Source organism: Pocillopora verrucosa, chromosome 6, assembly GCF_036669915.1.
Source record: "Pocillopora verrucosa isolate sample1 chromosome 6, ASM3666991v2, whole genome shotgun sequence".
NCBI classification, from domain to species: domain Eukaryota; kingdom Metazoa; phylum Cnidaria; class Anthozoa; order Scleractinia; family Pocilloporidae; genus Pocillopora; species Pocillopora verrucosa.
Genome location: NC_089317.1, coordinates 21,605,956 through 21,633,404, shown reverse-complemented (window position 1 = coordinate 21,633,404; position 27,449 = coordinate 21,605,956). Strand labels below are relative to the sequence as shown.

Genomic DNA, 27,449 nt, shown 5'->3' with positions numbered 1-27,449 from the left:
AAACATGATGATTTATAATCACAACCTGACATACCTCCACATTCCACTGAAATGCAAGTTTAAAACCTATTGAAAAATCCTCTCTACATAAGTTGGAATTGTTGCCTATAGCATGTGGTTAAAATCAACCCCCATACAAATAAAAAAGGAATACTAAAATTGCAATAAAGAAAGAGACCTAAAAAATATGATGTTTCTTTGTGAAGTGTGCTTCAACAGCGAGTGCGATTTATTTACCTCCTCTCTGTACCACCCCAATACCTCCCCTAAAGATATATTTGAACATTATAACTTTTTGGTGGGACTGGGTACTAATTTGTCAGAGAAGGAGATTCAAGATGGCGGCGAGTGTCGTTCGTCAGTGTGGTCGCCATTTTCTGGGCAAATCATTAATCCGCCGTGTTCCTGTGGTTTCTTCTGTCCGGTAATGTATAAAAATGTATTTCCTACTTGACCTGATATGCTCAAAGTGTTGCCAACAAGGCAAGAAATGAATGTAAATGATGTTATATGCTTCCTAATGTTGATCGCGCATGAGCGAATGTTGCATCTAATTTTCAGGTTATATGTTTCTTTATGACATAATTATTTTTGCTATTTTTCTGCTTTTCCCTGCAAAAAAAAACAAAAACAAACTGAACCACATTAAGTATCTTAACCGGCTGATATTTGTCTCAGCTGTACGAATCCCTTTTTAAACCTCTAAAAGTATTGAACATATCATTTTACAGGGCTTTACGACTGTTTTTTTATTCTATTTTGTGCAGACATCTACGTCGGCTCCCTGTAAGTGAGGTTGAAGAGGAAATGAAACCGCTGAAGTTGCAGGGTGAATTAGCCTCCATGGCAGGAACTATTATGTACCCTAATGAAGAATCTGCTAAGTGGGATGTTGATGGTACAGTATTAATATTTCTAAAACTCTTACACCTGGAAGGGACTACAGTAGCATGTAATTTATCATTGGGATTCCAATATGTTATCTTGCATGCAGGATGTAAGAACAGACAAGCCTATCAGCTGGAGGGTGTTATATTGATAGAAGACCAAATTCTCCTTTTTTATTCTTGAGGAAATGTGTGGCAGTTAGAAGGGAGAATTGCTAGTTGGATCTTAGGTTAAAGGGCCTAATGTCAATGAGGATGGTGATGCTTAAAATGTTGAAATGTTGAATTAGACATTGATGTTGATGTTGATATCAATGATGGCTATGCAAGCCCTAAAAGTTTATGGTAACAATCATTTCTTGCCAGCCACAACATTATTGATACAACATTTATGATAAGCTTGAACCTAAAATTCATATTGAGACTAATAGTAATTTAAAAAGGTTCCCATTAATTTTCTCACAACCAGGAAACTGTTCCCACTCTTATCTCTGGGCACAGAACTGAAAAATTGTTTTCTTTTCACCCTGCAGTTCCTATTCAGGAAAAGCTGGTTACAAACATGACAGTTAACTTTGGTCCCCAACATCCAGCTGCCCATGGAGTGTTGAGGCTTGTTTTGGAACTTGATGGAGAGGTTGGTAAACTTTTATCATGATGATTTAAGTTTTTCATTGATCACAAACAGTTATTCTCATGTGAAATAAGCATTGAGTGGCAACATATGCACAAATCCATTGTAAATCTGATGTAAATATAAAAAAGTAACCAGAGCAGTTAATGATGCCATCAGAATGGGACCAATGAGTTATCAACTCATTCTGTCTTCCTCTCTTTCCTTTTTCAGGTTATTATGCGTGCAGATCCACACATTGGTCTTTTGCATCGTGCAACAGAGAAGTTGATAGAATACAAAACATATCTGCAGGTGTATATAGAATTAAAGTTGTTTAATACTGAACTGTGAATTGTACCATTCAACTCAGTTAGGCTGAGCTATGCTTTTTATAATTAGCTGTCCCCACTTGTTTAATCATTTATTAAAAATGAAAGCTAGTGAGCAGTACTTTCATGTGGTACTGTTTCATTTACAGAGCAATGAGATTCTAAATTTAAAGTTGTGGCTAAACACGAACATCAGTATGCATATTCTCTATACTGTTCTCTACACATTTCCCAAGAAGCTGACAAAGAGAATTTGTTTAGTAGTATTCAGGGGTGATATTGTGATGAGAAACCAGATGCTGGTCACTCTTAGGGATGAAAAGGTTAAAACCAATGCACTTGAGTGTATACATATTCTCCATACTGCTCTTTTTAGTTTTCCTGTGGTACTGACTAGGAGAATTTGTTTGACAATCAAGAGGTTTTTTTAGCTGGCCATATTTCTTTTATTCTCCTCACCTATATGTTGGATTTAGTAGTGTTATTAGGAGGAGAAATTAGATGTTAGTCACTCTTAGGAGTTAAAAGATGAAAGTGGCACTGTTTTTTTAGTTCTGCACAGGGTGGTTACAAACCCTTTGATTTAATCATAATGTAGTAGTCTTGATTTCTTTGTTAGTTTAACCTTTTTTTTGGAGTGAAAGGGAAAATTCTCATTTTTATGGCATCAATAATTTTTCAGGCCCTGCCTTACTTTGATCGCCTGGATTATGTCTCCATGATGACAAATGAGCAGTGTTACTCCTTGGCAGTGGAGAGACTACTAAACATCGACATTCCAGAAAGAGCTAAATGGATCAGAGGTACACTGTACATCTAAGGCCTGTCTCAATAGCTAACCCTTGAGGTATTCTCAGAATACAAACAGGTTGTTAGAACATGCATTCAAATTAAGGATGTTTAGAAAATTGCTTGAAAAATTCTCAGAGCTCTTCACAGCTAAAATTGAACTTATTAAAGGGCACCTTTTTTTTTCTGCACTATCTTTCTGCTCCATTAATCTACTGCTAAATTTTGCATATAATTTGTTTCCTTTTATAGTGTTATTTGCAGAGATCACCAGAATACTGAACCACATCATGGGTGTAGGTACTCATGCTCTTGATGTAGGTGCCATGACACCATTCTTTTGGTTGTTTGAAGAGAGAGAAAAGGTGATTGTAATCAAAGGACTAACAGAAGGGATTAGAAAAAAAAACCATATTTATCTACAATGGGTGTAATTAGACATCTTTTATTATCAGGAATGTCAAAATAACCTATCAACCAGTGCATTCCAGTGTCTACACTGGTTATTCAGAATGCTTGTGACTCAATTTTGAGGCTTTAAATACTTAACAAGTATTCACTGAAGTGGGGGGAATAGTGGTGGATATTTACCTTGCATCGAAACACAACAGCAATATACCAAAAAATAAGCAGAGCCATGATTTTGTCTCATCACTTGCTCCAAGTTGAATAGTACTTACTATTCACTTCCTTTCTAGCCAATCAGATACTTCACTTACCTGATATTGCGATAAGTTTTGGTGAATACAACATGTGATCCAGTTTTGTAAACAGACTTTGTTAGCACAGTTTAAGTTTGCTTTTCTTATCTGAGCTGGTCAAATATGTGATGTTTATCACTTAGTAAACTGCAGATCTTTCACTCCCAGCATGAAATGTTAAGGATTTGATTTGGTCTTTCTTCAGTTGATGGAATTTTATGAACGTGTGTCTGGTGCACGCATGCATGCAGCCTATGTAAGACCAGGAGGAGTTTCCTTGGTAAGTTCATAATAACACTCTTCGAGTTAATATTTGACAAAATAGGAACAAACTGTAATGATTTTAAGATCTTCTTATGGAATGTTGTAATGCTCAGTTTTTTCCTATCTATGAGCTATGTGAAGACAGAGGGTAATCGGTTACAGTCAGGATTGAGGGGGTGTGGAATGGGGTTGCAAAGCTAGATAAACATAGAGGCCCTATGCATCTTAAAGAACAAGTGGATTGTCCAGTCTTCCCAGAATGAAAATTCCTATTATGTGAGATCTGGTAAATTATGTGATGTTTATTGCTTTAAAAACTTTGGATCTTGCCTCTCTCCCCCCCCCCCCCCAAGCAATAAATTGCAGGTTGCTACTGATGTCACGATAAATTCTGTTGAGTATCAGATTGTGATAAGCAGCTACTGCAATTGTAAAAGTTTTTGTGTTGGTGTTTGATACAATTGGATGGCTCAGCCAAAGCAATCTCAATGGCCAATTAGAATGGTGGTTAACAGCACAATAGGTCAATCAGAACTCTTAGTAAACAAGCCTAAAAAATCATGAGATACCAAGTTATTTTGGTTTTAGTTTTGGATCTTTTTGGTCGAGAGTACAACGCAACTATACCTGACCCTTCACAATTTCAAGTAAAGCAAAACAATTGCAATCTTGACTCATTTTTGTCACTCAGATGATAAGTATCTTGCACATGCTAATAAAATGGAATTATTGTCATGCACAAATGATTATTATTTTTTATCAGGATATGCCAATTGGTTTAATGGATGACATTTATGACTTCATTTCAAAGTTTGCTGAGAGACTAGATGACCTTGAAGAGGTAATTTTACAACAAATCCAGCAATTTCATCTCTTGACGTTTGAGGCTAACGTGCTAAAGTCAGCTTCAGAGACTCTAAATAAATATACATTTCAAATTCTTCAATACGTTTCTTGGACACAAAACATTTTAGTTTGTAGAGCACTGTTGAATGAAATTGAACAACATGCTGATCTTGAGTTTCCAAGGAAATCAGTCCTTTTTCCACATTACGCTAAAGAACTATCGCTTCATGTACACTGCAAGTAACTTCCTGAAATCACAAAGGAGAAGAGAAATTGAGAGGAGAGAAATTCAGTGGGTTTGCCTCTTTTCGAAAAATCAAGATTACTTGTGAGTTAGTGAAAGGTTCTAATGAAGTGCAGAAGTTGAATTTATGAAAGGAGGAAATGCTTTATTATGAAAGTTCACTTTGATTATTTCAGATGTTGACTAACAATAGAATCTGGAAACAGCGCACAGTTGATATTGGAGTTGTAACAGTGGAAGATGCTCTTAACTGGGGTTTCAGGTTTGTGAGATTTTGTCACCTGACATTTTACATACAGTTTAACCTGTATCAAGTGTTAACCACTGCTTGGTTAGCTTTTATTGGTAGAGCACCAATCTAGAAAGTCCAAAGCAAATAGTGGCCTCACAGTTGGCAGGCCTCCACAGCAGATAACCATTTAACTCCCATGAATGACCTAGACAAAATTTCTCCTTACAATATCAATACAATATCAAGCAGACAAGTAATGAGAATAAAGAAAACTTTATCAGCTACGGGATCATGAGTTGATCCAATACCAAATTCTCCAAATTAACATCATAAGAACTGTATGGCAGACAGTTAGGAGAATTACTTATGAGATCTTGGTGGTTAAAGGGATAAGGTTTGTGATAATCTTTTTTTTCCTACAGCGGAGTCATGTTGCGCGGATCTGGAATCAAGTGGGATCTGCGAAAATCCCAGCCGTATGATGCCTATGATAAAGTGGAGTTTGATGTTCCCATCGGCAAAAATGGAGACTGTTATGACAGGTGCAGTAAGACTTAAAAAAAGAAAAAAAAAAACTTGAGCATTGAGAGAGTAATGGTGAGGCAACTAACTGAGAATCAAAAAGTTTAACTTTTTGTTTCATTTGGTGATTGAAACCATTTCAGGTATTTGATCAGAGTGGAGGAAATGCGGCAGAGTTTGAGAATTATTGAACAGGTATGTGTCACTATAAGCCAATCATGACAATTTAGGAAATGCAGTGCAATTGTCATAAGGCAAATGCCTCTCCACAAATGGCCATTGGGATCTAAGTTAAACAATTTTTAGAGGCAAGTAAATTAAAATGTTCCTGTCTTCTTTTAGTGTCTGAACAAGATGCCTGCAGGAGAGATTAAAGTAGATGATGCCAAAATCTCACCACCAAAGAGGGCAGAAATGAAGGTAATGATAATCTTGCTATCATTGGAATAACAGTTATTGGTTGATCATCGCACTTAAATACAATGATGATGATGGGTTCATCATTTGTCTCTCTGTGTAGTTATTCCTGACACTATATTCTGGTGTGCGGCACTAAAATTTTTGTACACTTGAAACCTGTATTACTGTAATGATTCGATTTAGCGCCTGGGGCATTATTCACTTATTGCACTTCTAGGGAGGGCGCTTATTCAAAACAGAGCGTTTTGAGAAACAGCAGAATGTGCAAAAAAATTCTTGAATTGTTGTTTACTTAAAAGAAAAAAAAACCATAATAAAAAATTTCTACTTTGATTTTTATTGACTTCTGCAGGAGTCTATGGAAGCACTTATTCACCATTTCAAGCTCTACACGGAAGGTTATCAAGTGCCACCGGGTGCAACATACACAGCGATTGAGGCCCCTAAGGTACGAGCATCGCGCGCTAGCTTTATTTAACATTTTTGTAGTGTTCTGTTGACACTCTGCAACGCAACTGTGGTTATGAACTTCACAATCCAAGCTAAAAGGTCTTGGGACGTCCTTCAAAACACTTGCAAAGGTGCCCGCGTTAATGATTAGTGCGATTTGTCGCACAGAGATTACTGTGGCTTAAAGTGAAGAGAGAACGAAAGTGGTAATATTAGAGGTGATTCTTTTCCCCTGGACAATGTTGATTGCAAGGGTTACTATCAGAAAGGACTGACATTAACATTGTAAAAGAAAAAGAACATGACAAACGAACCTCATACCGGAATTGACCGGCTTTGCGCGGGTACTTTCACCTTTGTACCTTAATGCCTTGGCATTGATTGTAGTGTTCTCGAGGTAAATTCTTATTTACTTAACGCGTTGCGCAAAGTCTTACCCTTCTCCTTGTTGCCCAAGATGAAAGTTTGTGGGAGAGACTGGCCTCTCATGTTGATGACGAGATGGATTGTTAGTAAAAGGGGAGCTTCTTTTCTTGTTGTCTGTAGGGAGAGTTTGGTGTTTATCTTGTTTCTGACGGCACCAGCAGGCCTTATCGCTGTAAAATAAAAGCGCCTGGATTTGCACATTTGGTAAGTTGGTTTTTCATAGTGGCTCAACCGGAAGTCTTTGTTGAGATATTCATTTTTCGTAGGGTAGAGCAATTTTTAACCCTTAACACCCTAAGGTCAGTGTGCATATTCTCCATACTGTTCTCAATATATTTGTTAAGGTGCTGGCAAGGAGAATTTGTCTAACAATTAAGAGCTTCCTTAGTTGGTGATCTTTTTTTTAAATTCTCGTAACCTTTATGTGTGATTCAAGGGTGATATTGTAAGGAGAAATTAGATAATAGTCTCTCCAAGGGGTTAAAGAGGTTAAGCGAGTGTCGAAGGTAATGCGGGATTGCCATGTTTCTGCTATTCTTCGTTCTATGATTGGTCTAGAAAACTCGCGCCACTTTTTCAACCAATCAGCTTGAAAACTAAAAACCACATTTATCACATCCTGATTTTGTCCTTGCAGGTATATTCGCACATAAAACCCTTCTGATTTTTTTGTCATCTCTTATCTTCAGGCTGGTTTGGAAATGATGTCCACTGGACATATGTTGGCTGATGTTGTGGCCATTATTGGTAAACGTTACCCACAATTTTTTTATTCCACTTGTTGCCTTAAAACCATTCACTAGCTTTTACGCTTGTAAAAACGCCCAGTATGCGTTTTGCAATAAAATATTGTTTTACCAACTGAGTAAATGATGTAAATTGGCCACCGTGAAGACATTTCGAGCGTGAACCCTTCGTCGTAGCGAAAGAGCTAACGAAGAGCCAGAGAAGGGCCAACGAAGGGCTAACGACGCTCTGCCGAAGGGCTGACACTCGGAACGTCGAAGCGTCAGTATGAACTCCTTACGGTGACCAATTTTCGTTATCAACTCAGTTTATAAAACAAAATTACCTAATTTTAGATTAGTTTTGACACCACAAAATTAAGAGGTCTCAATAAAAGCTGGTTACCATTACCCTACCGCCGCCTATAAGGCCTCTTATCGCTGTCTGTTGAGCGTGCGACCACGCACATGTTTGGGTTTCGCTCTATGGCACGGTTGCCTGTTAAACCATCGGCAGCCGCTAAAAAGAAAAAGTTATTGAAACCCCTAAAATTGCTCTGAAATATTACCTTACGTACATGCTTGGTTATCTCACGCATTTTTTCCCCTTTTTTATGTCTGCACAGGCACCCTTGATGTCGTCTTTGGAGAAATCGATCGCTAAGTTCCTTGGTAATCGGTAAAATTAAGGTTATCTTGCATCAGAGGGTTAACTTTACAGCATGTGTCTTTCTGACTTACTATATTTTTTGAGAGTTAAGTGCATATGTTGAATGATATTGTGTGCTACAGTTCCGAATTCTGATTTTCTTTGAAGTTTTATTGTTTTCGTCTCTGCCCCTCTTTGTATTAAGGTGGAAAACTGTATTATCTGCAACTTGAACACATTTCTTGAAAACGCGTTTCACATGGAGAAATGGTTGCGTGACGACTCAAATTATATCTGTGAAGGACATGAATGGCTGTCAGTATAACTTTGTAAAATAGAAGGAAATTTCAATAAACCACCTCTTAAGATAAACGGCATTTTATGACTTCTACATATTTTGGCGCCTTTACTGTTCTTTCCATTCTTTCACTCGTCAAGGAAGGAATTGTTGAGCGTAAGAACATTTACTGTACGTTTATCTGTGTAACAGAATGGCTGGCGGAAATTACACTTGTGTAGTAATCGATCGCAATTGGAAAAATAAACAATTTTCTGAAGGTAATATTATCAAGATGGGCTAGAAACTTGAACAGGAACTTTGGTGAAAGAAGAAATTTATGTTAGCTTTATTTTCCAAACAGCAACCGCAAGGTTAAAAAGTCAAGGAAACAATACTATTTGTAGAAAATCTCTTTCGTTATTAGATTTTCAAGTAACAATTTTTCTCTGTTCCCTTTTTATTCTTTTTGTATTCACTCTCGGTGCGTGAGATTTAACAAATTAGCCAATCGCGTCAAAAAACCCTAGCCTTGACATATATTGGGAAACCGACGTGGACAGTTTTCGTCCACTTTTGTTGATTGTTTTCACGGAGTTAGTTAATTGATTTTGAGCTTTCATTTGCGCAAATTTGTTGCCCCTTTGTTTGGAATTTTGAGAATTTTTTGGAGTTTTTTTAGCTAAATGTTGTGGTTCATTTAAAAAGTTTATACTGAAGAAATGTAAAATGGTTTCCGTGTTTACATCTGGCTATCTAAACACGGAAACCATTTTACACTTCTTTTATAAAATAACTAATGAAAGAGGAACGAAAACCGTGTTTACATACGCTCATGTAAAATGGTTTTATGGCCAATCAGAGCGCGCGTACTATTTGAATTATTTTATAAATGTTTTCTAATGAGTTTGGATCCTAGCTTCTCTTTTCGTAATTGGATTTTTTATACTATTTATGGACTGAGGAACTAGCAATGTGGGCTTGCCTTGAGCAACCTCGAACTTCATACTCAGTCTTAGTGTAACAGAAGCTGATTCGTTCCCAGTTGTCTCTCTACTTTTAATCAATAACGCGAGAAAGAGCGAGAATTGCGCACGGGGGAAGAAAGGGTGCTTTCCGTTATCTCTTCCTCCTTCTCAAAGTCTCCTTCGTCTTGGCAATGTCAGTCTCTCGCAACTGCATGTTGTGTGCACAACATGGTTAATAAATTGCTTCTATAAAATGACGGCTGGTTCGTCAACATTAAACCTGCATAAGAACAAATTGGAAAAAAAGTTCGCTGTGTTGCGCACGCTCGTAGTAGATCACCTTGACAACATGACATCACAATGCCGGAAGGAAAGAGCATCTTATCAGATCATCTCGACAGGGGAAATGTGAGTGTAACCTAGGTTGAGAAACACTCCTAGACCGTCGTATCCTCTATCAACACCTCGTTCTTATCGGCCATGACTGTGCGAGAGGCGAACCATATCCAACTTGGAAAGTAAGAGTGTGGTGTACGGAGAAGCATGAGATGAATTCTCGTCATCAAGTCCTGTTTTTTAATCGTCTACTTTATCGACATCATATACTTTGCCTAGTTCTTTAATCACAAGAAGGTAAGTAAAGCATATTTCCACTTAAATGGCCTCTCTATCAAAGTCAGAACTCGAGCGCTTTTTCTTCAGGAAGTCTTCAACTCGTTCAAAAATCAAACCAGCCTGTATTTCGTTCCCTTTTGGCTGCGTTTGTTGAATGAATTTCTCGAAAGTTAAGTCATAATGCTAGATTGGCGCGGAATTTAGTCAAGATTCTCTCAGTCACTGATTAAGTCAGTTTACAGGGGATCATTTCGAAGTGAAGCATTTAGTTTGCGAGCATTACCAGTGGTGCGGAGACGAAAGAGAGCCCCACCTTAGAGAGCTGGTTTCCTCAGATATTCAGAAGCAGGGAGTTTGAGATGCCACGACGGCGACCCCTGGAAAAACCTCGCTTGAAAATGAATTTACATGTCTTTGAGAAATTTTGATAGAGGCTGGATTTCTCAAATGGCCCCAGATCTCCCGTGAAGCATATCATGTGATCGAATGTAACGTTGAGGTCAAAGTTAAAAGTGAGTAATTTATCATCATGGCACCTGTTTTCAGATTGCGCAAATTTATGATGTCACGTTAATTCTTAACATGGGATGGATTGAAACCATTTCCTCAGGCTGTCAATTTTTTAGGAAATGTTCCAAGGTTGGAAATGTACGTTGACCATTTTTTATGCATTGAAAGTACTATTTCCAAGCTACTGTATCGCTCATTTAATATCTTATTTCTCTAAGTTTGTTCGCATTTGTGGTTTTCTACGCATTTGTGTATTCAATTTATCCTGCTCTTCTCCTGTGACACTTTTCATTAAAAAAATTTCCCAAGGGCTCTATGGTAGAGGTGCTTTATTTTTTACGTTTTGCACTCTATAGAGAAATCACTTGTTTAGGATTAGCAACATCAACATAAACAAAAGCACACTTGGGTTCTAATCTGTTGTTCTTATCCTCTTGTCCAGTCCAAAGTCCTACAATTTCGTCACGTGTGTGAGTCTGATTAGAACCCGTAATTTTGTTCCATCTCAAAGGGAGAACACCAAACAGAGCTGTACCGTGATAATTTTATTACGCAAAGAAAATTTGATGAAACTTTATTTTTAGGAGCGTAAGTTACGCGGAAGATAATCCCAAAAAAGTGATAATGTTTCGGTTTTCTTGCATTGTTTAGGCGTCCTAACTAAAAACATGCCTCCCGTTGCGGTGAATTATTTCAGCTGTCTGCAATATTCCCTTGCTAAGTGGCTTGTAGGGAGATTTTGCCAACGCAAAGGACATTGACGAAAACTGGAGGCTTAGCAAGATTAGCGACTGTCATTTTAATCGAGTTTGGTTAGTGTTTGGGTTTCAAAATGGCGGACACAAACGAGGCTCTGGAGAAAATTGACTTAGGTGACTACGATTTTTTACCTCTTCTCTTTCGACACTTAAAACGAATCCTTGCAGACAATACAGATTATTTTGAACAATACATAAGTAAGGAAGTCTATAAAAAGCTCTACAATGGCTTTAAACTGATGCTATCAACCATTGATTCTTTGGAAGAAGGAGCAACTTTGCTGGCGAAGACAGCACCCTTATTCGACTACAGTAACGACATCAAGGGAAATGGCTACAGGAGTCTACTTAGACTTGTCGAACATTGCCTTCATTCTGTTACAGAACTATCTGCCTATTGCCAAACTCATCGAGATAGATTTTATTTTCGATCTCATCACTATAGCTTGGAAGTCGAAGCTTTCGCCAATGTTTTTCAAAGGACGAGCGAATTGTTGCACTTTGCCAAGATCGTGGTAGAGGACAGTGTGCCAGACAACTTATTTCCAGAGAACTTTGACTCTAAAGTCATGTTGGAAGTTGAGAAGTTGGATAGGGAGTGCTTTTATGGTAGAACGTTGGGTTTTCAGGTGAATATTTACGAGTGATCTTTAATAAATATTTGGGTTCGCTTATCTTTAGTTCACTTAACTTAAAGTGGTTTTATCAATGATTCGTTTATCAATAAATTTAAAACCGTAATGAATGCTTGACAAATTCGAACGTCAAGACGATTTTCTTGTCTGATAATAAATTGAAACTTTCAATTTGAATCATAATCTCTCTTAAGCATTATTTGTCTTGTTTTGTTTTTATTATTAATATTATCACCTCTTGTTTTTATTCTGCTCTCCCTCAAAAATAGAAAAATGGAAGGAATTATTTACCAAACAGCAGATTCAAAAATATTGAAATAAGACCTGATACAGTAAATGATATTGATAAGATAATTCTTCCTGTATTCCACGTATATTTATAATATATTTCAGGTGAATAATAAATTTCTGGACTTAAATTTAACATGAAAACTGGGAGTTGCCTAGAAATTCTACTTAAGCTACTTGAGCCACAATATCATTAACTTTTCAAAACAAACCTAATTTTGTATATGGTACATTTGATATATTCAGTTTCCACTCAGCAAATCATGCTTATTTTTAGCTTTTGTATCAAGAAAACTGATTTTACTACTTAGAAAATAGGTTCTTAAAATGTTTTCCTTTAAAAATGAAATGCTCTAATATTCATCATCAGTTTTCTAGTGGTATGCGGCATTTCTTACAAGTTGTCTGTGTGGCAATGGCATCATTTGCCGAGGGTTATCATCGTCACAAGCAGAGCAGCATGGCATGTGCTACAGTATCTTTCTTAAACAGTGGGAAATACACTGTGAATCCTGAGATGAGAGCCAAGATGATTGTAGATGTGACACAGAAAACTAACATGGAATTCTGTAAAGCCTTTTGGAGTTTGACTGAAGGTTATGGACTTCAGGTACTTCCTGCAGCAGAATGCTTTCCTCTTACTCAATTAACAATTGGTTCATATGTCAGTGTGCATTCATCAAGATGTGAAGCACACAGGAAGTTTGGAGAGCATGAAAGAAGCATAAGAGTTGCTCAAGGTATAGCCAAGAGCAACTCTAGCTTCTTGAGTGCCCTCCAAACTTCCCAAGTGCTTCATATCTTGATGAATTCACAGCTGACATATGAACCAATTGTTTTATAACATTTTCAACCTGATTAAAAATATTTTTTTTCTCGTGGGACTTGTTTGCTGACGTCATGAGCATACACATCAGGAGTATGAAGCACACTCGCACAATTTAATTTGATTACACAAATTTACTAGCTATGTTATAATACTATTTTAAAAATGGGGATATTGTCAATTGTGAGAGGAAAAAGTAGAGTCTGGCAGCAGTCTTACTGGTCAATAAACACTACATTTTCCTTATTTCTGGTGGTTTTGTCTCAACTCTGGATATCGTGCTAATTTATTCTCAGACTATTGTCAATTTTCCCCAAAATCTTGAGTTAGTTGGAGTCAATTGTAACAGTCAAAGTTGTGCTTTTTGAAGAACCACTTGATGCCTAGATTCTCTCCTTTTAAAGTGTATTTTTATGACGCTCTATAAAACCAATAAAGTAGGTATGGGAATTGTTTGAATCTACAAACTGCCACTTTTATAACCAGAATGTTTTGTTGCACTTCAGCATGTGCCACTGCTTGTTTGTTCTGCAATGAAAGTGAACAGGGTGTTCTTTATTCCTCCGGAGCCATTTGAACTTCAGATGTTGACTGGGGAGTCTGTGAGTATTGCTCCACCCTGTTCTTGGTCTGGTCTGGCTCCAGTTCAAGTGCGACTGTTGTCGTATGAATGGAGAGAAGGGCAGGTATGAGCTGATATGTCATTTACTGTTGAAAATTTCAAATAGCCAGGGTCAGAGGTTCATAAAAATTTTCAACCCCTTGAAAGTGACTAGCATCTAATTTATCCTCACAACAGCACCCCTGAATCACACATTTATTTAAATAAGTCATGAGAATGAAGGAAATAATCATTAACAAAAGAAGCTCTTGATTGTTGAACAGATTCTTCTCATCAGCACCTAAGGAAGTGTATGAAGAACAGTATGGAGAAAATGCATACTGATGTTAGGGTGTAAAGGGTTAAGAAATATAACATCAAGAAAATAGAATAAAATGACAAAAGAATATTCTCAACTTTTGAATAAAAAATACCTCAGTAAATTGAAATCAAGAAGGAGAATTATTCATATTCTAATTTGTATAATGCACACATTAATGTCTCATTGGCTTATTCTGTGCTTCAGAGTAAAGATGGAAGTGACAATGTTACACACCATGGCCGACCACCAAAGCCCAAAAGTGATGGCTTGATACTCCATGTACATGGTGGAGGGTTTGTCGCCCAGTCATCAAAATCACATGAGGTATGAAATGATGCATGTATGTGAGAGTGACCACCTCTAATATCAGTCGAGCTGGTAAACATATGTATTGGTTGCAACATGATTTCAAGTGCGATTTGGTGTTGATAAGCATGAGTAAAGTTTTTAAAGAAAAATATATTAGTGCTTATTTTACACCAAATTGCATGAAAAAATCATGTTGTTACTTGTTAATGATTTACATGAAAAACAGATCACTGAAAGCTAAAATGGACAAAATTTTGGAAGCACACATACAGTGTTTTTGTTTTTTGAGCTGTTTTTGAGCTGCAGTGGCGAAAGAAAACCTATTTAAAACGCCAGCCATTGTTTCGCTCGAAAATTTTCAAATTTTGGTGTGACATCCAAGGCTCACATTTGATTGGCTGTCTGTAAGTTTCTTTGATTATTGACCAATCAGAATTTCTGATTTGCTACTTCCTTTGCACTGAATTAACCCTCTTCTGCACTGAATTAACTCTCTTCTGCACTGAATTAACTCTCTTCTGCACTGAATTACCTGAAAACAGCATTTATCTTAACCAATCAGAACTGAGAAATTTTTCCATGTATATTATTAAAGGTGAAACATCTATCAATTGGACACTCTCTATTAGATCAAACGACCCTTAGGAGTGACTAACATCTAATTTCTCCTTACAATATCACCCCTAAATCACACATTGAGGTCATGAGGATATGAAAAGGGATCAGCAACTAGAGAACCTCTTGATTGTTCAACAAATTCTTGTTGACAGCATCCTAGGAAATGTATAAAGAACAGTATGGGGAACATGCTTACTGATGATAGGGTGTAATGGGTTAACAAGGAAGTAAGCTGTTTTCACAGTTAAAGCTTTCTCTTTTGTTTTCATTATTAATGTATTTATGCAGATCAAGATATTCGTAGTGCTCAGAATTTTCGTACAATATTATTATCAGTAGTTATTCTATATGCCAAGGAGACTTTTTGGTGAAAGCTTTTAATGTATAAATATTCTTCTATTTCTTTATATTTTACAAGGCATGTTATATTTACAACATTTTTACAAGGAAATTGCAAATCCAAGCTCACTTTATATTTTTTTCAGATGTACCTTCGTACTTGGGCATGTGAACTTGGTGTGCCCATCCTATCTATAGACTATTCATTGGCACCAGAAGCTCCTTTTCCACGGGCTTTTGAAGAATGTTTCTTTGTGTATGCTTGGTGTTTGAATAACTTCCATCAGCTGGGTACTACTGGAAAGTGTATCTGCCTAGCTGGAGATTCAGCAGGTTAGATACCACTTTTGATGTCAGTCAATATTGTTGTTAATTTTTATCAATGCTATGAGTCTTATCATCAGCCCTCTTTTATACTCTCGCTACCCCCATAAGCACTTTCCAGCCATCATGGTCTGGTGCCAATCATTCCAGCTCTCTCTCTTTTGTGGCAAGTCCTCTTTTACTAACATTTCAGGGCCAACTTTGCCCTCCAGCACACTTTTAAATTTTTGAGCTGTTACGAAATCTCACTTTTAAATGCCAATGGCCTGAAAATTGAAGTTCTTTAAATTCCACCTTGCTCTTTCCTCTTCCAAAATTGCATCATCACCATTGCTTATCGTTTGGCAAAAAATCGTGCAGCCACTGAATTGCCAGTTAAGCAACTGTGGTAGAGACACCAGGTCTCAACTACCAATAACTGTGCTTAAAGAAATAAAAATGTGGGAAAAAATATCAAGAAGAAAAAGTAAGCCATCAAGTTAGCAGTCATGGACAATTGAATTTAACATTGTTTAACCACATGACAAGGTCACATCAGGACCTGGCACTCGCCCATCTAATCTTTCTGCATAATTATTTTTAGGGGGCAATTTGTGCGTGTCATTAAGCATGCGTGCATCAGAGGTTGGCATCCGTGCACCAGACTCCATCCTAGCTGCCTATGCACCATTCAATGTACAGTGGGTACCCTCTCCTTCCCGTCTGCTGAGCCTTATGGACCCACTGCTTCCTACAGGGTTGCTAGGTGCTTGCTTGGCTGCCTACTCAGGTATGGGAAAGTCACCCTTTGATGACTGCACTACAAATTCAATAAAATCTTTAACAGGTGAAACAAGCCAGCCAGTGAGTGTTGTGAAAAGGAGAAAGACAAACTCTCTCTTGAGATTGCTACGAGTTGGCTCAAAGGAGTCTAAATTTGCAAAGAGTGGTAGCCACTCTGAAGCCCTTTCACCATCAGGGCCAGAGAGTTTCCATAGTTGTTTGAGCTCACCGCAGTTTGAAGAGACAGAGACTGTCAACAATATGGCAAGCCCCAGCACAGAGACAGCCGTTGGTTATCACTGCACTAGTGTGGTGCATTCATCAGGGGAACATTCAGAGGAAGGCGTCTCGGACCAAGAAAAGGACTCTGAAATTAGTAGCCCTTCATCTGGGCATTCCCACTCCCGAAGACATTCCCAAGACACCATACCCAGTAGACCCACAAGTCCTCAGAGAAGCAAACATGGCGGAGGAGACGAGATGGAACATATAGGAGTGCACTACCATAGGGACATTGAAGAGTGCCACTTAGTGAACGTGGTAGAGTCTCCAGAGAGCCCTAGTGGAGAGCTTCTTTTGTTTCCTCTTGAAATGCCTCAAGAGGAGCCCTACGAAGATGTGGGTACATCACCAGATGAGGACGAGGAGGTGGGACATGATGACAAGTCTCATTCAAGGACCCAGTCTATGTCCCAAATGCATATTCCTATTGCCAGGAACCCGTATATGTCTCCACTTCTGGCATCTGATGAAATGTTGAAGAGTTTACCACCAATTGATCTTGTGGTAAGTTTGCTTTCCTGTGATTGGTAGCCCAAGCTCGCACAACGAGCCTACGTGTATATGCAAATATGTTTACGTTGCGCAATGGGCGAAATGTAAGGATCTGTATGTTGACGAACGTTCGCACTCACAACCGAAAACTCTGAACTAGATTTGAATTAAACAAAGTTACCTCTCTTAAGTGGTTGTTCCTTAGTATTGTACGAGTTTTTTCTGGGCTGATTTAGAGCCGTTTAGCTCCGTTTTAGTTCATCTGCCTCATCCTTTATATTATCCTCTGTATGTTCACCTTTAGGCTTGCACATTGGACCCCATACTGGACGATTCAGTTGAATTTGCTCGCCGGCTACGTTCCCTCGGGAAAGACGTGGAACTGTACATCCTAGAGGATTTACCCCACGGATTTCTGAGCTTCCATCTTGCCAGCCAGGAGGCGAGAGAAGGAAATGATCTGTGCATTGTATGCTTGAAGAGAACATTATCAGGGAAAAGAAATGTGGGCAACGTGGAGAAAGCTCCTGTGTACTGAGAGCTTGGTACATTGTTACGCTCTCATGAGCGTAACATGCAGGAGTCTTGGACAACGGCATGTTCTGTTACTTTCTGTTACCAGCTATAGACAATTTAATTCGAATGATTATGTACGCTGTCACAAAAATGTTGCGTTACCATCACACAATCTCATTTTCTTTCACAAGCTATTTAGGACTATTTACAGTTTCTGATATAACAGATCGAATGGATTCGCACTTTGCCGCAAATACTGTCACGTAATTGGTGCGTTTTCCGTCACGCCCTCCCATTTTCTGTTACTAGCCATAGACAATCTGATAAGAATTGGAATTATTTCGTGATTGTCACGTAACGCTGTCATGAAAATGTTGCGGTACCCAATTTGAATGTTCTTAAAAGATTTAACCTCGATAGCTCGATAGCCTTGCAATTTCTACAAACCTCGCAGGCGAGGAAGATAAATATTTCTGTCAGTTTTATATCCAAAGTAGAGCATATCAAGAATATTTTGGTGTATTTGTTACATTTTGAAATGAAGATAATATTGCATTCCTCTACAACATTTCAGGGAGAGGGTAACTGATATTTGAGCTTGGGTGAATGGAAATTTTGTTGGGGTATAACCGTGGAAAACATGCGATATCCAGTCACATCGCTTATTTAATATAAATGCGAAATTTAGTCGATGAAATTTATTTGTTACAGGCAGTAAAATTCTACTCTTCAAATTAAGAATGTAAATGAATTACTAAAAATAATGTGCTGGATCAAAGGTTGACAAAAATGTAAAGTTAATATAGGATATTAAAATTGAGACATTGACCACGTTGAAGAATTGTCAGATGCAATGTGAGTTGGTTTTTTTTTTTTTTTCGACAAAACAGTTCCTTTTATGTCGCGAATAAGTCGCTACTATCTGGTAAAGTTGTTTTACGATTTAGCTTCAAAAATTGTTATTTGTGTTTTCTCTTCAGATTCAATTGCTTGAATTATACTTGATTTTGAATAAGGTTTGGATGCGTCAAGTTTCAGTGGTAAACTTGTTCCCAGGGTCTCTCTTTGAGGAAGGGGAATGAAAGACTAGGACTAGGCGTTGCAGCTGCAAAGATAAGCGATGGAAGTGATCTAAAGCAATGCAAAGCACACGAGAGGTAAGTCATCCAAGGGCACGAGACCTCCTCGTCCCGCGGGTGTCTACGCCTTCGTTGTGACCTCTCCAAACGCACTTGTTTTCTTTTATTTTTCAAAGTTCTTGCCGATTATATTTTTAGCAAGTTTCACGTCATTTTTTTTTACAATTCAAAACTGTATGTTGTAAAAATAGAGCCGAATAATATATAAAAACCTTAGAGAAATCAAAATTTCAAGTGGCAGGAAATATCGCTATTAACGTTACACTATCCTCGTCCCTAGGGTTTTTTCCGCAAATTTGAATTTCCATATGGAATCTTCTAGTCATTTGCATTTTATGGTTCCTCGTGGTCTTAGCAATTTCACTTCTCAGTGAAAAGCTGACTGCAAAAACTCATCAAACGGTCAAGTCTGACGTCCAAGGCTTACCTGAAGATTTGGCACAGACTCGCAGCACACAACAAAGCTTTCCACAAATGAAAGAACTTGCTGTGAGAATCAGGTAAGTACCGATTGTAAGCTGTTGTTCAGCGCGCTTTATGAAGTTTAGAATTTCGAAATTAAAGGTGGAAGTATTTCAAACAAGTTCTTGGCACTCAAGTAATTCCACGCCGCGAGATATGTCCTTTGGATTAGGTTTCTAGGGCAATTTCATCAATTAAAAGTCCACCCGAGCATAGAAGAGGTTTTGGAGAAGAAGGAAAGAAGAAGGAAATGTTTCTCCCGACAGTCAGTTCAAATTGAGTCAAAACTTGTAAAATAGACGAATGAAGATGCATCCAATAGTCGTTTCAGATTTCTGAAATAACGTGGATGTAAGGCAGAAACCTTGAGAGTTTTGTTTTTCAGTGCGAGTAGTTTTCCTGATTTAGTTAATGATTGATAAATTTAAGTCTCAACTTATATCAAATTCTTTCCCTAATTAGTCGGATGAAGCTTTCTAATGGAGCCACTTGAAGATTGATTAAATATGAAGGCATGGGAGTGAATGTAGAGGAAACGAAGAGAAAGAAAATATGGCAAGGTAAGCTTTACTACTTAGTTCGTTGAAAATAGGTCTATGATGTGTACATGTGGATGCTACATCATGCGTTTGCTAGGTGGCTAGATCGCATCGGCTATTAAGATTTGCTGCGTTTCATTAGCCCTTAAACTGTCCTGATTTATCTGTTCGATCAAAAGCTACTTGTGATCGGAAAAATTGATCTTATTGTGTCGTTCAGAACTCTTGGAAACATGTTCAATGTTCCCTAAAGGTGATTGACAACAGAGCAAAAGACGAATGTCTTCTGAGTCGGAAATCTAAATTGAGATATTTCCTCTATCTAATCCCAATATTGCTTTAATTTTGCTACTTGCATTTCCTCTTGCATTTCAATATTTTAGACATATGTACCTCTTGATTAACATTTAAGATTCCAATTTTGTATTTTTGATCTTTGCCTTGTTGCTCACGATCGGGTTCAAACTGATTTATTGAATTCGTTGTCACAGCAGGGACTACGAATACAGTGATTTTATCAGTCAATTTTTGGGGCTAGTAAGATTCTTTTCGTAGCAGACAGTTTAATTAATTCAGAGACATTCAATTCAGCTAGAAGATATTTTCTCAAACCCAACTTTACGCGAAATAAATGGTGTTTATTTGGCGGATGAGTTGAGTTTTCGAGCTTGGTTTTGAAATTCAGAGATGAGTACCAATAGAGAATTCTACACGTTGACTGATCTATTTTGACAATGATAAATCATGCTTATTCAACGATGGCTAAAGAGTTACCTTATATTAGGAAATGTTTAAAAAAGTGTTCTTAAACAAGACTCAGTCTTAAAAATACGTTCGTTAAACAAATTGGAGACCGAACACTAGACCCTCTCTTGCGCTTCCTGTGTGTTAAAATTGTTTTGAGCTGGAATTGAAAATCAGGCAGCGAATTCTAGAATTTCTTTTCTCTTTCGACAGAAAAAAGAAATTGCTATCGTTGTATTCCTAGATCGTCGTGTCGTTTAATATGGCAACGTGTTTCGTGTCACACGATATAAGAAAAGAAAAGAAAAAAGGTGAAAACTATATGTTTTGTTTAGCACCTTAGTTTCAAGGGTTTCAAACAATCCTCTCAAAGCTTAAGTGTAATCGTGTTATTGTGAAAAAAAGACATTATAGGGAGATTCAAAGATAAAACGCTACTGTATAGGCAAAGTGTTTTTCCATTTAATTTTCTTCAATTAAGTCAAAAGTAGCTACATTGGAAAAGCTTTAGTCTCAAAGGTTATCTGTCGTTTCGCCCTCGTTTTCTTTCATCAGATAATGAATACATGATGAAGTATGGATTATACGGAAATCTTGCGGCTTTGAGTAGGAAGTGTACATGTAGATTTTTTCTGTGCACAATCGTAAGTGTTTTTTCCTACTCAATCTCCGCTGATACTAACAATATTGCGGATAAAAGGCCAAAATCATTACTCTTAAATAAAATAAATTTCGTGGCGGTGAGTAGGAGGTGCAAATGCATATTCAGTCTGTCGAAGGAATTTGCAAAACAACAAACAGAATAATATTTTTCCTTAAAAAGGTTCATGAAATCTTTCAAGGCTTTTCAAAAAACTGAAGACGATAGGGGGTGTAGCTTTATCACTGATTTCAGTATGTCTGTCATGTATTTTACTTTAGATTACAGGGAAATAATCCTTTGATGCCAAGTGCAAATTTGCATCGTAATTTATGTTAGTCTTTTTATTTTGTTTTTTAGTATATTTACACAGAGGCATCGCGATCGACAAGAAGAAGTAGAGAAACCGGGCCAGGAGTCCATTACTCAATGGACTCTTGACCGGGCCTATCATGATCATCTCATTGGATCCGTTTTAAATTTAAGGTAGATGACATTATTTTCATCTCGCGACCATTTGTTTTTTTTTTTGGCAAGGAATCAAAGGCTGATTATCAAATTTGCAATTCATTTAGCTCACAAAACAAGTTATACTTTGCGGGTTTATTCAAGGTTTTTCAAGAAGCACAATACGGAGTACAATTCAATTTATTTTCTCAAGTCTATAGCTAATAAATGTTTAGTAAATTTTGTTTTTAGAGTTATTTTTTGGGCAAAATCCGGTTAGACGTTTCAATTTTCCCGCCAAAAAATACGCATGCGCCAAATTGTTTTTTGAAATTATAGTCTTTGTAAGTAACATCTGTTCAAATGTATTGAATTTTCCCGCCAAAAGACTTAGAAAAAATATGTGCGCTCAAAATACGCATGCGCCGTTTTTTTTTTAATAATTGTATCTATACGCAGCAATAAAAGTCCTATTAAAAACGCGTTGTTTTTTGTCTTATCTTAGTTTCCAAGATGTATTTACAACTTTTTATTCTCAAGTAATAAAAATAAAGTGCACAATAAATCCGCTTCTTGTTGTACTTCTTTTATTCATGATAATTTAAAAGGTCTTTAGAAAAATTTTCTTCTCTATATACTAAGACTTTTGGCGGGAAAATTTGGAGGAATTTGCACAGCGTTTCCCCTGACAACTTTTTCGACAGAAATTGTAAAAAGACCCCCCACAAATGGTAATGGTTAGATTTCAAATTTTCCGCTAACTTAAACCTTTGCATCACCTCGCACAATTTTCTAATGTGATGTCTAGGCCTTTTTTTTTTTTTTTCAATTCTTGACAATCAGCACTCGATTTCAAAATTCAAATCAAGGTTTTCAATGCACAAAGTGATGCACAAGTTTCAACAATACGGATGAATTGGCAAGTAAAAGGAACAGTCGAAACTTTATCAATGGTTGTGTTTTGAAGTCTACGAAGTACAAGTAACTATATCTTTTTTGTTACGTGTGTTCAATTTTTCTTGTGCTAATTTGTTTTTTCCCAAATCTTGCCATTTCATCCAGTGGAGTTGCTAGCCTGTGGTGTTTGGTTAATTACAATTAAGCAAGAGAATTTTCTCCGATATATTGAAATATTACTTCCTATTATGTCTAATCTTGATGGTTCATTTTGTAACTTTTCAACAATAACACTGTCTTTTTTGCCCCGATACGTGTTCTCTTGACTCGTGTAAAAACCCGAGTGTAACAGGCTTTAAAAATAAATATCTGGTTCGTCAGAGAGATGTTTGTGGTTCTAAATTGCACGCGGAGATTTTTAACGCGGTACGTAGAAGTCAAATCTTGTAGACCACTGAAAAATCTAATCTATTATCACTTTCTTTATGAACTACAGGCATCTTATGAGTGTGAAAACATGCTCTGAAAAAAAGACGGAAACACTCTCCGAGTCATACGCGCTCGTAAACTTTCATTTTTTTCCTTCTCTTGATTTTATCGATAAGTATTTTAGTATTTTTAACGTTTTTAACTTTCGCAAAACAGCCAATTGTTCTTGTTCCTGATGAACTTTTTACTGTACAAAGAGACAGTGAAAAAAATTGAGTTATGTACACATCATTGATTTGACACTACGCGAGTATAAATCCTAAATTCAAATTTTTTTTTTAAATCAAAAATTTTCTTATTACCATATCAAACTCTAAAATTGTAAGTTTGCCTGTTTTTTTCAATGCCGACTCTTTCAGCATTATCACAATTCATTTCGACTGCAATTATGAGTAAAATTTGAGGAAAAATCGAGCCAAAACTAGAGAATTTATTTTTTGACTACATGCATGGAAAATGTATTTCACAAATGCCTGTTGTTCAAACCATTTCGTATTTTTTTCTCTCGTTATAATGATTTGCTGTATTTCACTACTTTTTGGTGTCATTACTCTCCCTTGTAAACCAGCCAGTTTTCCTGGTTATTTTTTCACTAATCTATAAGCATCAAAATGTTCATTTTTTGATACAGATGAAAAAGGCACAGAAAATTGCTTGTTGTGAAACCTTTTGACTGGTACAGCTAAGGAAATTTGATAACAAACGCAGACTATTGCTTCCACAGATTTATACTGATTCCTTGAGAATGATACATAAACGAATGCCTACTGAAAAAGACACTGGCGATTTTTTCGGACATATCACGTTAATGTTACATTAGTTTCGTATAATACCTGGCGTTTTGCGAGTAAATAATATTTTCAATCAAAGTTAAGAGGTATAAACAACAGAAATCAAGTTTGTAATTTTTTTCTGGAGACGTTTTTTTCGTTTTATTCATCTCATATTTCCAAAATTCGTAATTTTCCAATAGCAGAAACACCAAATCAAAATACTCCAATCATTTTTTTAGACATAAAAAGTTTGTTTTTCATATCAGAGTCTGAAAAACTTGTGTCTTAACTTTCCACTTAAAACTGAGAAAAATTTTTTCCGTACTGAGGTCCACGAGATTTACATGCTAAATTTGCAAGTTGAGATTTTACATTGCCGGCAGCTTTTCTTTACGCCACGACAATAAGTGTAACCTATGTTGGTGTTTTAGAGAGCGCCTTCCTCGTTTTTCCGACATCTCATTAAATGAACCAGATATTTTTCAGGAAATTTACTTTATTAATTAAAGGGTAATATAGGAGAAAGGTCCTCCATCATTCAGGGATTTAATGTTTTGATTAGAATCAAACACGCCTCAATTTGTAAACATACAGAAAGCAAACTCCGATAAAATTCTCCTCAAGTTATGAATTATTTCAATCATGGAGGACCCTTCAGAACGGTCTTAAGTGGAACTCAAGGTGTATATCAGATGAACGTGGAACTAATCTAAGGTGGCTTTATAGTGTAATCAAGATTCAAGACTTCGGTTTTGCTTTAACTCGCTCAGCTATTGGTCCATCGCGCCATCCTCTCAACCAATCAGACGCAAAACAAAAACCAATCACGATGTGGTCGTCCGCGTTTTCCCGCACTTTTTGCACTTTGCCTCGTTTTACTTTGAATTCTCATTGGTTAATGATGAAATGAATCATCGTTTTGAATGAATGTTTTGATTATTTTAGTTTTTGTCTTTTTTCAACACTCAATTGAAAAATCCTTAATTTTAAACCCAGGATGGTGTCATGTCTGATTGTTCGGTTTAGAGTGGTCTGTGAAAAGTAGTCATCGACAATAACAGTGACTATGTTCCGTCGTCATCAGTAACAAACGAAGAGTTGTCTGTCTGTCGAATGATACTAGTCCAGACGGCAAAAACTTGTTGGTCAGTTTTTCAGTTCTGTGGTGTTTTCAGCTGTAGGACTTAAAAACATAGTGTCTTCGGCGGCTCAGAATTGTTAGGTGTTCTTTGATTTCTTCGTAAGTCTCCTTGTCATTTCAGTTGTAAATTTCTCATCATGGACGGTCTATAGTTCCTGACAGTTGTGACACGTCTTTTGTCGGCTATCATTTCAACGATGCCTCGGATGTCGTTGGTCTTCATGGCTAAAATGTTCTGTTAGCTGGAATAACTGATTGTATAGGGGATGTATTTCTACCTCTGTTTGCTTTTATTCTCATTGGTTGGTTCAGACAAATCTCGTTGCCGAAATAAAAGTTCCGCCTTACTAAAGAGCACAGAAGCCTTGGTTGGTATACTTTTCAACGGAATTGAGTGTTTCAATCCGACTGTAAGACAATATTCTTTTCAAAGGGAAGAGAAAAGATGTCCTCGCGTATTTGTCGTATGGTTTAAGTCGGTTTATTTCTTAGTGCGTTATTAAACGAGGTGTCAGTTTTTGTTTTGTTGTATAAGAACGTTTTCTATTGTTCTGTAGGTTCGTCTCTAGGTACAGTCGTAATAGTGTTCAGCACAGTCTGATAGTATTAGCTCAAATAGCTCTAATAGTTGGGTCTAATGTGGAGATTATTTCTGCGACGGATTTACATTGTCGCTATCATTTCAAAAACCCTCTGAAAAGAGGAATTCCTGAATTTCGATCGAAATCTTCTTTGGCCGAGAGGCGCATGTCGAGAGCGAGTGCCACCTTAAAAAGTTACACGCCATCAGTCCTCACACCATCACTAACAAATACGACCACAGTAGTGTAGATCCAAGACTAACATTGGGCGGTATTTCGAGGCTTTTGAGCATGGCTTTCATAATAATTTTGGGAATTTCAAAACTATTTTTGAAAGATAAATCGGAAAAATTACATTAGCAATAAAAAAAACAACTTTTCTCACTCATTTTCTTACATCGACGTGCCAAGTAAACCAACACACTCTTTTTCAAGAAGCCTCGATAGACCGCCCTTGAAATCTTAATTTTGAGTCTAATGAAATTGAAAAATTAGTGGCAATTGCTTTTGAACGATTACAATTTAAGCGTCTTTCTTTGTTTTCTATTTATGGTTTTCTTTTGTCTTGTTTCTTTGTCTTTGACTTCGCCAAATCACATTACGTAATTCACCTCGTCAAATCATAATTGTTCAGTGGTTCAAATACATAGCCTCTAATTTTTGAAATCTAAAATTGAATATAAATGCTTATCTTTGTCGTTTCCAATTTTCTCAATCGTCTGAGCTTTTCTTGGATTCTTCCTTGCGAGGTCCTCCAATGTCCATGTATTGCTTGTGTCAGGAATAAACCAACGTTGCTCATCCAGTGATTGCTCTAATATAACAGAAAAGAAAAAAGGACATTAGGCTTCTTTTAAAATTTTATTCTGTAAAAGAGCTTAAAATTGTAATTTTGAAATTTTACCTACTCTTTAACCTTCAAAGTTGACCAGTGGAGAAATTATCCTGACAATTTTTATGCAATTTTAAATTATGGGTGATAAAAATTTCGAGGCGAGGTTCTGCCATTAATGTAAAAAGAATATTTCACTTTTAAAAACCTTTTCTACACTAGAAATTGTATTTTAAATAACAGTTTAAAACGTTCTTGAATAAAAACGGCACACCAGTGCTGCAGAGTCGGTAAACTCGTCACCAATTGACGTGTTGCACGCTTTAATTATTCGAAGTTTAACTTCAGCAACAAACAGGCAAATGTAATAGAAAAATTATTCGAAACAAATCTTATACAAAATGTCTTTACACTTGTTTTCATAAGAAAAATCTCAAACGACGAACAACTAGTTCAGTAACAGGGCGGCACAGAGTTCAAGTAAATAGCGACGGAATTTGCAAGAACTCATGTGGTAGCACTCCAACCTCCGCTTTACCGACAGAGACGAAAGACGTAGATGTAGGATAAGAAGAAAACACACCTACCATTTTGAGGTTGGAACGCATAAGTTTTTCTTCGAGGAGGACGTCGGACATGACCTGCACAGGCACACAAACACGATATGTTTGGTTTGACGCAAATTCTACCATCCATGAATATGGATAACAACTGTGACCAATCAAGACAAATCAGCGGTGCGAATTTCAGCCACTTACATTGTAGTTTGAATTCGTGAGAATTATCAGCTGCTATTAGGCAAACGTTATTTGGATTGGTAATTATTCCCTGGGGATTTTGCAAAGGAGACTTTATCAAAAAATTAACATAAGTTCCATCCCATCATTCTACTCAACACCGTAAGAGTGATAAAATTTGACAACCCACCCACTTTCCCATCCGTTGATCCTTCCCGTTAGATTACTTCTTCGTCTTTCTTAGGCCAAAGCGGTGCCCCACATCTCTTGCTTACCAGTCGTTTCGCCCCCACGGACGTTTAGTATTCAGTCGATTCGTACGCAGCTAGGGCCATTTGCACCTAGTTGATTTAATCGTTTCGTACCCATACTAATAAAGTATGTTTTCTATGTTAAGTATGGTTAAAGAAAGCTCGGTTTCTTTTTTAAATAGCAGTATAACCTGCGATAAATAAGTTTTGATAAGGCGGCTTCCATTGTCAATAC

At 37.1% G+C, this 27,449-nt stretch overlaps 2 protein-coding genes and 1 long non-coding RNA gene across 3 annotated transcripts; all 3 read left to right on the top strand.

Moving 5' to 3' along the window:
- Window positions 1-326: 326 nt before the first annotated feature.
- LOC131776336 (NADH-ubiquinone oxidoreductase 49 kDa subunit-like) lies at window positions 327-8,472 on the top strand. Its single transcript, XM_059092502.2, has 16 exons — window positions 327-424; window positions 768-898; window positions 1,421-1,524; window positions 1,735-1,815; window positions 2,515-2,635; window positions 2,874-2,986; window positions 3,528-3,602; window positions 4,350-4,427; window positions 4,853-4,938; window positions 5,331-5,450; window positions 5,574-5,625; window positions 5,773-5,850; window positions 6,203-6,298; window positions 6,847-6,930; window positions 7,416-7,473; window positions 8,078-8,472. Exons 1-16 carry the CDS (start codon window positions 339-341, stop codon window positions 8,113-8,115), a joined length of 1,401 nt encoding a protein of 466 aa, XP_058948485.1. The 5' UTR covers window positions 327-338; the 3' UTR covers window positions 8,116-8,472.
- A 2,478-nt stretch (window positions 8,473-10,950) lies between these two features.
- LOC131776334 (hormone-sensitive lipase) lies at window positions 10,951-18,366 on the top strand. The gene is made up of 7 exons (XM_059092499.2): window positions 10,951-11,857; window positions 12,522-12,761; window positions 13,484-13,663; window positions 14,105-14,224; window positions 15,313-15,499; window positions 16,074-17,038; window positions 17,331-18,366. Exons 1-7 carry the CDS (start codon window positions 11,303-11,305, stop codon window positions 17,562-17,564), a joined length of 2,481 nt encoding a protein of 826 aa, XP_058948482.2. The 5' UTR covers window positions 10,951-11,302; the 3' UTR covers window positions 17,565-18,366.
- A 174-nt stretch (window positions 18,367-18,540) lies between these two features.
- On the top strand, window positions 18,541-21,928 carry LOC131776320 (uncharacterized). Its single transcript, XR_009339531.2, has 4 exons — window positions 18,541-18,699; window positions 18,962-19,181; window positions 19,606-19,703; window positions 21,427-21,928. It is a non-coding gene; the product is annotated as an uncharacterized lncRNA (long non-coding RNA).
- The last annotated feature ends 5,521 nt before the right edge of the window (window positions 21,929-27,449 follow it).